A 12,594-nucleotide genomic window follows, 5' to 3' on the forward strand; every position below is an offset into this window, starting at 1 on the left:
ACAAGTAATTTAAATTGTGATACTTTAAATGTGATATGGGTATGAAAATCTGGGAATACTTCTATTAGCATAACGCAATGGCTGGAGGTATCAAGCTAGTTCACAGTATTAAGTGACATCCAGAACAAGTATGAGTACCATTATCATTGGGTGATAATGCATGCTCTGTCCTGGCCTTATAGTTGTGCCTAATTAAAGTCATGGCTAGTGGTCTGGCACCTTTTGAGATTTTGCTGTTCTACTCTGAACCAAAATTACAAATACAATAGAGTGGGCTAGGAGGAGTGGATTGTAATCTTTAATTCTGGGTTTCCTAGGTTTTCTTGGGGTTGTTTCAGAGCAGTGGATAGTTCTTACTCTGGGAAAAACTACCACTAGCTACTTTTCAAAGCATCACATTGCGGTGTTCCCCCAGCAAGACCATCTTATGCAGCAATAATAACACAGCCTTTGTCATGTAGATACCTGTTGCTTCATTTAAAGTTGCTTCAGGGCGCATAGTTTCTAGAAAGTGCTCTAAAATTTTCTCTGGGGTTCCTGACATCACAATATACCTGAGGGAGGGAAAGGAGCAGTTAGTGTCGCATAGGCAAAACAGCTAATCAAGAAACAGTTGTGTACCAGTGAGAAGACCAGGACCGATGAGTGACAGAGTACAAATACCTGCTCTGACCAGAAACTCTGCGTGGCTTAGGACAAAACCACTCACAATCTTTGTTGGCTTCCCCCTGTAAAATGGGAGCAATAACTCTCTCCACCCTACCCAGGGAGTGTGAGATGACAGGCAGCCCCCTCCCCACACAAGTACTCCAGTATAACACCACCACAGTTACACCGCAACCAGCAGAGCTGCACTGGTACAAACCTGGGGAAGTGCAATCAGAAATGCTTCTCCACTGAGAATAAATATCTCAGTAACGATAGCAATTTGCAGTCATTAGGGGGGTCTTAACAGACTTACTATGAGCATGAAATGAGAACTGGTGTGTATTGGTGTCAGAGCAAGGAAACAATTTCCCTTCAGCGTCACTGACAGGGGCTGTTCTGAGAAGAAGGCGGCAGATAATGAAATAGCACACTGTATCTTCAAATTTGTGCAATGCCTTAGATAGCTGAAGTAAGTAAGTTTTTCAAGTGGATAAACTTAGGATTGTACCGTTTCCTGGAGTAAATTTAGGGAGGTGAGAGAACTAGTGCAATAGTCAGGTTTTTCTGCTTCACGCAAAAACACTGGCAAGATTTTAAGTACCAGCAGAATATCATAGAACATTGCTAAAGTTGTCCTGTCGTCTTTTTTTTCTTTCTTTGCAGATCGGATTTTTCTATCTTTCCCTCCATTCTTTCAATCTTTGCATGTTTTTTTCCTTTTTTAAGTATGAAACTTAAAAAAAAAAAAAAAAGGAAAGAAAAAACCCTGAGAAGTGAAGATACTCTGCTCCTGCTGAGAAATAAGTGGTGGAGCTGAGCTCCTGGGAGCTCCTCCTCACTTTGAGCGCTGACCGTCACAGTTCTTTTACCTGCCAACCCCTTTGGAAGAACTGTATTGATGTCCCAAGAACACAAACACTTGTTAAACCAGTGCACATTCTTGCAGAGATACTAACCAAGTATCTAAGTGAGTGAAGCAGAGAAATCACAGGTTGCTGTACTCTGAATATGAAAGTGAAAATGAACAGTGAAGTGACTTGCAGGGCTGCTGAATTCATCCTGCATGAGTGTGATCACCCATAAAGAGTTAGATCTTGGGAGTGAGAACTTCAGAGCTAGTCCTTCGCAGCGAAACTGTCACTGTTCGAAAGCATGGCTCGGGGAGCTATGTAGGAGCTATGTGTCCTCAGTAGAGGAGGCAGTAGAATCCAAACTGCAACTGAGAGGATCTGCTCCCAAAATGAAATTTTCCCCAAGACTAAGATGAAGAAAATGAGTTTCTTGGTTGACTGGATATCTCAGGGAACAACTTTGGGATGCAGAACACTTCTCTAGTGCAAATGCTATGTACCTGCTTAGGGAGCAAAGCCCGAAGGACAGCTCATCTGAAGAGATATCAGAGATGTAAGCTACCCAATTAAGGGCAAAGCAGTAAGCCTTTAAGAAGAGGTCCCTGTTAAGCTTCTCTTTTGGGCACAGTGATTTTCAAAAGTACTGAACACTCAGCTTACACATTCTAGTAACACATTCTGGAAATCAGAATACATCAGTAACTTCTATTTGGACTCTCAAGCATAAATGTAGCCACTTTATTTACTAACAAAAGAAACAAAAGAGATGTCATCTTCAAAACCAGTGAACTCACTTTGAAAGATTTTAAACAAAAAGACACTGCCAACACACTATTAACAAAGTAATCTGACTGCTGAAAAGCAGACAGTTAACTTTCAAGGTAGCTTCCTCTTTTGTGTAGTTTATGTCTATTTGTCATTGTTATCAGCAAAAGCTCCCTTGCTGGCACATTGATAGTACCCAAAAGCTAAACAAATGCATAAAATATTTACAGAAATGAAATTCTGAGCTTTACCTGAAAACATTCCTGGAATGTAAGCTCTAAAATACAGCCTAACTTAACCAGGGACCATAAATGTTTCTAGCTATTTTTATCAAATTCTGAACATGTTAAATAATACAAATAATGCTGGTGCAAAGAGTTTGCAAGGAAGATAGTGTTGGAAATATGTTTAAATGAAACTTTCATTCTTGAAAGCATGAAAAATATATCAGACCCAAGAAAATGGATTTAAATCTATGACCAAGTTGCTGTGCACTGCAGCTGCTGATACAAATCCACTGGCTGCAGTCAAGTTCCCCTCATTTAGACAAAGAAAAATTTGTTACAACAGTACGTTTTCCTGGTAGCATAGTTTGTTTTTCTAATAGATGAAGTGAAAGAGGAAATGGCAGTTTCTGAAATATGTGAAATGTGTATATAAAATACAAGGAATGGTTTATTCAACCCTTCACAGTTCTTTACAAATCTTTATATTCAGTTATGCAGATAAAATAGGTATATGAAATCCCAGATCAGATAAAAAACGTACCCAAAATATCTCACAATGAATTAGCTCTTTCTTTGAGAAAAAGTAAGGTCTAGGGTAAAGGATTCAAAACTTCTTGCTACTTATTTTGTTGGAGTTGTTCGAGCGTTTCTGAAGAAAATTGTGCATCCATTTGCAAATAATGCATTTACAAAGCCTTTAGGGGTTTTACCAACATTTGGAATGATAATAGCCTCACTCTACTCTTATCACAGTAGTATCCAAACAGAATTGTACTTTTTCCCTTTCAGTAAAGAAAATATAATGAATATTGTTATTACAGTGCAAACCTATTCTGTAAGATAAGCTGTGCGACTTTCATTGCATGAGATCTTCGGTTTGTATATAAATTGTACCTAGCAAACTCTTACTAGAATCCAGAGATCAAAATCCAAAATGAAAATATCTGTACTTAACAATAAAACAATGTATTTTCCTCACGTCTTTTACACAGTAGCTCAGCTTAATAGGGTTTCAGCATTCTCCATGTGCAGTCTATTTAGAAGCTATTACATGAGATAAGTATTTACAGTGAGATCTTTAGAGAATTATTGTGTAAAGACATAGAACTGGTGTGCTGCTGGAAATGGATATATATCCAGTATGGGGCATGTGATCAGCTGATGATTAAAAAAAAGAAAACTTTATATGCACTGCATTCTTCCATAGAAAGGGGGAATATGCTATTGTTAGGATAATACCATATGAAAAGGTTAATCATTGTCTGACATTTGCACTATTGAATGAAAACATACTTGTGCTGAGGCTGTGAATTTCCTTGATTAGAAACTCTGTTTCCTGCTGGGACCTTCTCCAACACCAAGACATCTTGGTCATGTTCTTTGAGTCTTACTGTATTTGCTTCCACATCCTGCAAGACAAGTTACTTTTAATAAAGTAACTGCACCCGATTTGGCTGATTAGTTACTCTGAAAAAGTGCATGACTTTCAAACACAAAAGACACTGGGGTTCGTTCTTTTCCCCTGTACTTATCTATCTTTATCCTGTTTTTCTCACAGGCAGAATCAAGAGGGAAGCACTGGCACTGGGGGAAGAGGCAGAGAATTGTGGGAGGGACTAGAGCAAGAATGATGTAAAAAATCTCTGGCTATGGCAAAGGAAAAAAAGTTTGCCAAAAAACAGAGTCCCCCCCAAACTTTCCATATGGAGTGTAATCTCTATCCCCACTTGTATATGAACATTATTATCTATAATCTGACTTTTGTCTTTTTAAAAATAAAAGAAAATGGCACTTAAAAATGGTCTTAGCTCAGTAAACTGCCAGTAAACTTTTCATTTTCTACTACCAGATCATAGTAGAAAAAGAAAAAAAGAAGAATTAAATATAATGTACATTCAAATAACACAGATGAAAATCAGTAAGACCACGGACTTTGATCTTCTTTGAAGTACCGACCAAAGTTAAATCAGCTGTGAGTCTCCATGGCCACCCCAACCTTACTGCCAATGGGATCCTCATTCCCTTTTGTATAGTAAACACAATCTTATGTCATTTTTCTAGCACAGTACTCTGTCTGGAATGGTTTTATTGCTGCAATACTGGGCATGTATGTATCATTCAAATACAGGATGATACTGGTTTTGACTTCCTATACTACGAGTGACCGCAAAACAGCCTGTATTTACAGAATTACAGCTGGACTTTGGAACACATTTGCCCTAATGTGAATAACTGTAAAATTAGTCTGGGAATATCTTTCTAGAGCTCCCTGATAAAGACATCAGTGTATTTACCTGTAGCTTATTTAATTTGCCAGTTGATTCTGCCTTGAATCTATTGAGTTTAAGGTACCTGACACTGACCTATCTGGGAGAACGGGTGATCTTGTTTTATTCAATAGTTGGATGGAAGATCACCCAGAAATCCTGGACAGCATAAGGAAAAACTGAGCACTTGGCAAATTCTAGACCACAGGAATGTGAGAGACAAAAGATTCCATTTGGTCCCATTTTCATGGCTGAGCTAGGAACAGAAAAAGAGGAAAGATGATTAATATATTCTTTACTTGATCTTCTAGACTGTCACATCTCTGTTCTGCAATTAGGGACACTTCAAACAAGGTTATCAATATCAATATATGTCCACAGAAATAAGACAGACTCTAGAAAAATTTGCAAGTTCTGATACCACGCTGTCGGGGCGGCCCTTCCCACTCTTACCCTAAGGATCCTGTTGAAGTCCTCCTTGTCTACTCTCAAGAAGTGGCAGTTGTCTTCACGCAGAACAATGGATGCTGCTCTGGGAGCATCATTCACAAGCGCTAACTTGCCAAAATCATCTCCTTCATGTAGAGTACATACCACACCCTGCACAGAGCAAAACATTTACATGCAGAAACCCGTCATTACTCTGGATTCTATTGAAAGTCCTTGTACAAACACCGGACTTCACAATCAAATACCAAAACAAATCTATTTGGCAGGAAATCAACAGCCAAAATAATGACTAGGAAACAATACTAGATAGCTGGTTATTACTATTACTAAAGAAAGGCAAGAATAGAAAAGAATTGGCTTGTTCTCTGAAATTACATTCAGCTTGAAGGACTCTTCCAGCCCTGCTGAAGACAGAAAGTTGTTGTTTGTTTTTTATTTATAGAGGCCCTAAAAAATAAGATCAAGTTTGCAGAAATAACATATAACACCACATCCTCAACTGGTGTAAATCAGCAGTGTTCCGTTTACTCCAGTTTATAGTAACAGAGGATCTGGCCCATCCAGTGATGTAAAAAATGTAGCTAAATATGGGTAACTTAGGAACAGACTTAGCACCAGGGCCTCTATGCTAGATTTTGGTGAAATGCTTGGTGTTCCGAATGGAGGATTCTCAGTCACTGAATGAGAAATGAATAGGGACGTAGGGATTTTTAAAGACTCAAGGGATTGCTGTGTACCAAAGTCCTATTTTTTGCCTTTAAAAATCTCTCTCGTAAACAGGAAATTTAATAGAGATGGTTTTCAGCTTAACTAAAATGAAGAGCTGGCATAAATTTGGGAGGGGTTCATCCAACCTGAGAACCACTAGTCACAAAGCAGTACTTCTGTCAGACATGCCTGACATGCATGACAAAAGCTAGTCATACAAATGCAAGAGAATATGGTGGTAAAGGGACAGGGCAAAAACCCCCATGAGACAGAAGTCTGGCAATTCACCAAATTCCAGCAAATGACTTTGTCCTAAAGATACTGATGTAACTCTGCTGAATTATATTCAGAAAGTGTGTAATATATCCCAAAATTATACAGCAATCAACTGGAAGTATAATCAGTGAAACCACTGGATCATTTCTTAATAAAATTACATTCAGTTTGTTTCCTCAGACAAAGTAATTTCACTCTAAATTAAACTGTATTCCTTCAAAGTTTACTCTTACAATTTCAATAATAAGAATCATATAAAAAGGCTTCTGAAAAAAATACCTTGCCATAAATGACTACGTTTACTGATCCCTTTAGGATAATGTACCAAGAAGTACCTTCTTCTCCCTGATTAAATACTACAAGAGAGAGAAAAGATTTTATGGTGAGAATATAGTTATTCAAAATATGAATGGGCCAGATTCTGCACTCAATAAAATTCAAGGTAATTCTACTGCAGTCATATTAATGTCCTTGAAAAAGGGCATATCATGATTTTAAAAGCAATTGCCTTCAGATTTTAGAAAAAAAAAAAACACACCCGTATAGTAGTTATTTTATTACACTGATATGAAAGTTGCTTTTATTTTCCATGACAATTGCAACAACCACTTTATCAATACATGTCAGGTTATCAATTACTAATCAGCACACAGATTTTGATCCCACCAGTAGCACCACGTTCTAACCCAATTCTCTAGTGGCTGTGTGTGAATTTGACATTCGTTTGCTAAAACTTCTCAGTATAAACAGGTCTGAGTAATCTTACACTTTAAATCCTTTTTTTTGTGCAGCAAGATTTTTTTTTAATACAAGGATAATATTAAAATACATTTTAAATAGAGGTTGGTCCAACCCAAAATTTTAGACAAAAACACACCCAAATTGTAGGTGATACAGACATCCAACCAAGGATATAGAATTAATTTTGGTACTGTCCCTGTAATCGGGAACAGACTAAGCCAACACCTATTACCCTAGGTTTTAAACACTGAGTGCCAGTCAAGTTTGAAGAGTGCATCCAAGTTTTGCTCTTGTCATTTAAACATTAAGAATTTAAATGTTCATGCTACAGATGAGAAAGAAGATCTGACAGGAATCCATTTACTTACAGACCGTTCCTGCTTTGGGATGTGACTCAAAAACGAGGACACCTGCTAATTCTCGCTTTACCTTAAAATAGAGAGAAATTACAGTTTTTATATGTATCTCATTCTTCCTGGTGAGAGGAAGTCCAATAATACACCCCAGTCGCTGCTTTCCTTCCCTCTGCATCGTTCAGCACTCATTCAGAGTCACACAGCCAGACAATGGTCTGCTTCACTTCATGTCCTATTTCCTACTGATTGGCGTTACAGAACATGGGCCTCTACATTTCCTGGCTCCAAATGGCTCAGATAAGGGCATCTTTAAGACACAGGTCTCCACATCTTTTTCACATGCACACACGTGAAACCATCATTAACCATTAACATTAACGTGATGGAAAATTTCAAACGGTAATAGCTAATCTATTACAGAAGATAGCTCGCAATTGCCAATTACTCTGTGGGGCTCTGCGGTACTCCTGTTCTTCCCTGAGAAATCCCTGATGTAAGTCTGGCCACTTCTGCTGTGTCGAGCTATGAGGCACAGCCACCTGGACCTGCTGAGGCCCCTCTCTGCCTGACAGCTTTCCAGGCAAAACGTCCAGCCCACTACCTCTTCCAGGCACTGGAGAACGTGACACTGCCCTTGGTGTCAGCCTGCTCCTCATTGGGTTCGTATTGCTCTGGTGTGATTAGCTCTTATGACTGACTGGGCAGTTGCCTCTAGTAAGACACTGTTAACAACCGCTTTTTCTCACTGTAAACACTGTTAATGTTACGTTCACAAAATAGTAGCAGCACTGGGAACCTCATATTATCCTGAGTTTTCCTATGTGCTTTATGTCTCTCTTCATACAACCGCAAGCCTCCAAGGACTTTGAGGCCAATTTCCTAGCAGTGGGATTCTTGTTTTCAGAGAATGTCAGCTGGTGACAATCCATGTTTCAGAGGTACTACCGTGTAACTTATCTGTGCCAAATATAGAAATATAGATCAAAAGCTGGCTCCAACATATATTTAGTAGCAGTATTTTCACACCATTCTCTCGACTGTTTAAACTGAAAAAATTTTTAGGCCATGAAGGAAAACTTGGGGAGGAACTATTAAATTCTGGACACAATCCAGATGAGAGTCTGGTGGCTGTATCTTCTAAGACGGGTGGACAAATTCAGGCTCTGATGTCCTAAAGGCACCCACCAAACCTTTGCTCAAGCACCAAGCATAAACGTACCACACCAGCCACCTCTCCCAAAACTCCTTCCTGACAGCCAGTGCAAAGCACTCCTGTTTGCAGTCTGGAGAAGAAGAGGGATAAATAGAGGTGTTTGGACAGGTTTTTTTTAGTACACTGACCAGTGAATGCACCCACAGGCCTGTGATTTCTATAACAATTAGCCCACCAAACTCTTTTATAACCTCTGCCTGAAGGCAATGATGCTTTCATAAGGACAGGAAACAAAACCCCATTAGCACTGTTCTGCACATTGTAGAGAGCATTCCTATCCATATACATCTTCAGATGCCTTCTCAGTTGTTTCAGACATTTGCCTCTGCAGTGAATGAATCCTCTTGATGAAGCCAAGAATTTGATTTGTTTTTAACACTGTATTATATAATTGTTTTTCATTCATACATTAACTTCACAGGCTTCTCTAGCAGGGATTAGTTCACCACCATGCGACGAGTTTTATCCATTTTACTTCCTGCTGCTTGTGGCATATCTAGAAAACTTATGACTTTAGGAATTATGCCTTGCTTAAAACACATAAACATTCCATTTGCTTTCAAGTTGATAGACCAGTAATCTTCTGGTTCATAGGAGCAATGCTGTCTGTTGCTCCTCTGAAGATTTTCTCTAAGCTAGTCATGGTTTCTGTCCTCTGCTTTAGTTCATGCTGCACGTAACGCTGACATTTCCAAATTCTTACTAAAAACATGGAATCAACTGCACTTCTTCAAAATGCCAAGTTTTCTTGCAGTTTGTATCATTTGCCATACTTGTTCTCTATGCTACTTGCTGTGGATTCTGACCTCAAGTCTGAATTTCTTCTGAGCTGGAAATACTTTGTGTTTCGGATTTTTTTGTTCTGGTTTATGTCAGTAGTATCAAGAGTATACTCCCTCTCAGTATCTGTCTGTCTTGGGTAGTTTCGTTTGTTTGATATGAAAAGGGTCATTTCTGGATCTTGCAGAAGTCTTTCTTTAAATACGTATTTCCTACGTCCCAGAGATGTTTAAGGATTTTGGCTGGCTGTTCCTTCTTAGTTCAGTTACCAACTCTGGATGCATATTCTTTTTGAAAAACATTGCTCAGGTGTTACATGTTTGCACAGAGTACTATCTTTCTGTAATGCAGTTTCATAATTAGCTGCATCTGTCCAAGTTAACTGAGAATTATTGAAAATATCAAGAGCTTCCAAAGAAGCTATTGTCAAACATAAATCTACTCTCTGACTGGATTCCTTTTTCTGAAAGCACCCACATCTTGCTGCTACCAAGTAAAGTGCTATTTAGGTTGTTTCAGTTGCCTACGCAGTGTGTCAACAATGGTGAGACTTTAAACAGTTGCATTGTCTCCTCCATGCATTTTCTCCATTTCATTTATTCTTGGTTCTCTGCACTGTTCTTGCCCACTCAGAGAGAAGGTGTCTGGTGAGGTTTCCTTCACTCAGTGACCAAACTCCAAGCAGCCAGCACTGCACAGCACACCTTTCTGCACCGTGTAATTCCTCCTCTTAACTGGTTCAAGCCAAGACTTCTTATAGTTCAGAAATCAGACATCTATTCTGCAAAATTCAGTAGCGCCACAGTCCCAGGTGTCAGGTCAGATTGCATGCATCTTAATTTAGACTCAGATGTGGACCCAGACGGAGGTGCCTGTGCCAAGTGAGTGAGGTAAGGGTTGTGCAGAAACACATGAAGAGAATTATATCTGATATCCAAAAGACAACCTACATCTGCACAGTGCTTGGGTGGTCCTCACAGGTGGGAATAACTTGTTTGCATAGAACATATAAATGGAAAGGGTTGTAGGCGCTCCAATTCTAATAAAGCACCAGAAGTCAAAATTCAACCTCCCTTTTGGTGATGAGTTATATTTTTAAAAATACTTACTGTGGTAGAAAGATGAGATAAGGCCTTAATGTGAAGAAGTTCCTCATATATAATTTCTAAGTCATCTACAGTTCTCTGGCCAGGCCTATAGGGAGAAGATAAAAAGGACAGCAAAATGCAATAAATGCCCCAAATAAATGCTTCAGAGAAGTACAAAACAACACAAAATGCTGTTGTACTGTCTACTGGAGGGTACATCCTCACTAAACAGGGACTGAACAATGGTTCTGGTTGGAGGACTGAAACACACAAAGGATGGAAGCGCTATGAAACCACCTGAATGACACTGAGCAGCAGCCATAGCAACCACCTTAGAGAGATCCTGATTAGGCAGCTTTCCTGATGAAACCAAGTGTTCTAGAAGTAAAATGGTCAGATAAATCAGAAATGGTACATAAAGATCTGTTCCTTTCAAAAGGACTCCCAAGTGTGGGACCTGCACTATATTTCAGATGTGGCACTTATTAGTTGTAGCAAACAGACAGTAGTAGTGGTTTGTAAAGGAGCGCGTGAATTTCTGCTGACCAAATTGGAAGAGGCAGCAGTGCATCTTAGAGGACAGTAAATGACTGCTACAGAGTTAATGCTGCGTACTGTTGTTTAGCCACAAAGGTAAATAAGAACCACTCAGTAGTTTCAACTTCTCTCACTGAAAAATACAAGAAGCTGCCATTAATAAAAAGCATGCATTGATGAAGGAATAATCCTCTATAGCATAACGAGGAATGAGGCTGCCACTGTGACTGAAATAATTGCATTTCTGTAGTCTACACACTGGAAAATTTTCTGATTGCTAAAAAAGGACACAAATACTCTTAGGACTGCAGTGTGTCAGAGATGCTTTGGAGGATCTAATAAACAGTACCCATGAGAAGGAGTTGTAGGAGCTTGTGAGTAACTCCTAATCTTTTTCCCACTCACAAGATTCTCTTCAGTTTAAGTGTCTAATACAACTTTGTTTTCTAAAAGGACAAATTCTCCTGTGATATAATTTCAGACAGCACATTGGAGTTACATACACACACAGAGAAAAAATCCTTTAAAGCATTATCTCAAGTTACTTTTATAGAATTAAGTCCTTTCAAACAATGTGGTTTAGATTTGTGAAAAGCAGAATATAAGTAAGTAAATCAATGGGCCAAGAACAGAAGAAAAGAGCAACCTAGTCATAAGAAGGGAGAGAGAGGATAAATTTAAGATGTGAGAAAATGGGATACAGGAAGTCCAGTCCGGGGGCAGGAGTTTCAAATGAGAAGGTTTACATGCTCGTATTAAGAACAGGCTAGTGAGCAAACTGTCTGCAATGTGTGGTGTCAAAAGAATTAACAGCACAGTTGAATCTTTGGACAGCCCTAAAAGAAATGTCACAATGAACCTTTCTCATAGAAGTTTTCCTCCCAAAATGTCAATATTACAGGAGATTCTAGCACCTAGAGGCTCAGGGAAGTCATATAAAGAAATACAGTGCTCTACAAGTTTTCTGCCTCATCACCTCTTGGTTCAACAGTCTGTCTAAATCATATGTGAGGTAGAGGGAGTACCCATCAATCGTGTCACTCTGGAGTTATACTGCATCTTTTTGCAAAAGAAGTTTGATGGAGACTTCTTTTGGATGAAGGAAGCACTGAAGAAGTCATAGAAAACATAAAGACAACTGACATCTTCTCTGCTAAGCAAGCTATATTTTTCATCTGTTCCTCACTTACCAATGACATGCATTTATTATTACCCAGATTAAAGACCTATTTAGACAAAAAACGTTTTGGATGAAATTATTCTTTTCTCATAGAGAATGGAATAAACTGTTAAGGGAGAAACAGAAACTGGTTTGGTACTGCTATGCCCTCTAGTGACTCAAACTACTCTTTACTATTTCTAAATCTGGCTTGACATTATAAGGCTGCCACTCCTACTGATTTATGTGGGGCAGTAGCAGCTTAATTAAGTACAGAATAAAGCTAAACCAGTACTAGCTACCTTTCACTGGAGATTTAAGAAACACAAGGTAAGGATTTTAACAAATAATACTTCCCATAGGAAGTAACAACTTTAATTTTATGACATGCTTGCAAAACCAGCATGTCTTGGAAAAGGGAAAACATAGTGTAACAAATTAACAAATTTCTACATGAAATTAAAATACAAAAGGATGATGTCTTACTCCATCAGACCTCTATCAAGACAAAAGTGTACACTCTTCTTT

The 12,594-nt window shown here is 38.7% G+C and overlaps 1 protein-coding gene across 2 annotated transcripts in view; it reads right to left on the minus strand.

Annotated features, from left to right (window-relative positions):
- Positions 1 to 12,594, minus strand: part of RAPGEF4 (Rap guanine nucleotide exchange factor (GEF) 4) — a 79,173-nt gene that overhangs the window by 33,141 nt on the left and 33,438 nt on the right. For both annotated transcript variants that reach the window (XM_009332705.1, XM_009332697.1), the window contains exons 7-12: positions 10,392 to 10,476; positions 7,302 to 7,362; positions 6,472 to 6,548; positions 5,212 to 5,358; positions 3,785 to 3,900; positions 466 to 554 (exon numbers count right to left, since the gene is read on the minus strand). In XM_009332705.1, the coding sequence (XP_009330980.1) occupies positions 466 to 554; positions 3,785 to 3,900; positions 5,212 to 5,358; positions 6,472 to 6,548; positions 7,302 to 7,362; positions 10,392 to 10,476 (575 nt within the window). The remainder of the gene's footprint in view (positions 1 to 465; positions 555 to 3,784; positions 3,901 to 5,211; positions 5,359 to 6,471; positions 6,549 to 7,301; positions 7,363 to 10,391; positions 10,477 to 12,594) is intronic.

Source organism: Pygoscelis adeliae, unplaced genomic scaffold, assembly GCF_000699105.1.
Source record: "Pygoscelis adeliae isolate BGI_AS28 unplaced genomic scaffold, ASM69910v1 Scaffold160, whole genome shotgun sequence".
NCBI lineage: Eukaryota > Metazoa > Chordata > Aves > Sphenisciformes > Spheniscidae > Pygoscelis > Pygoscelis adeliae.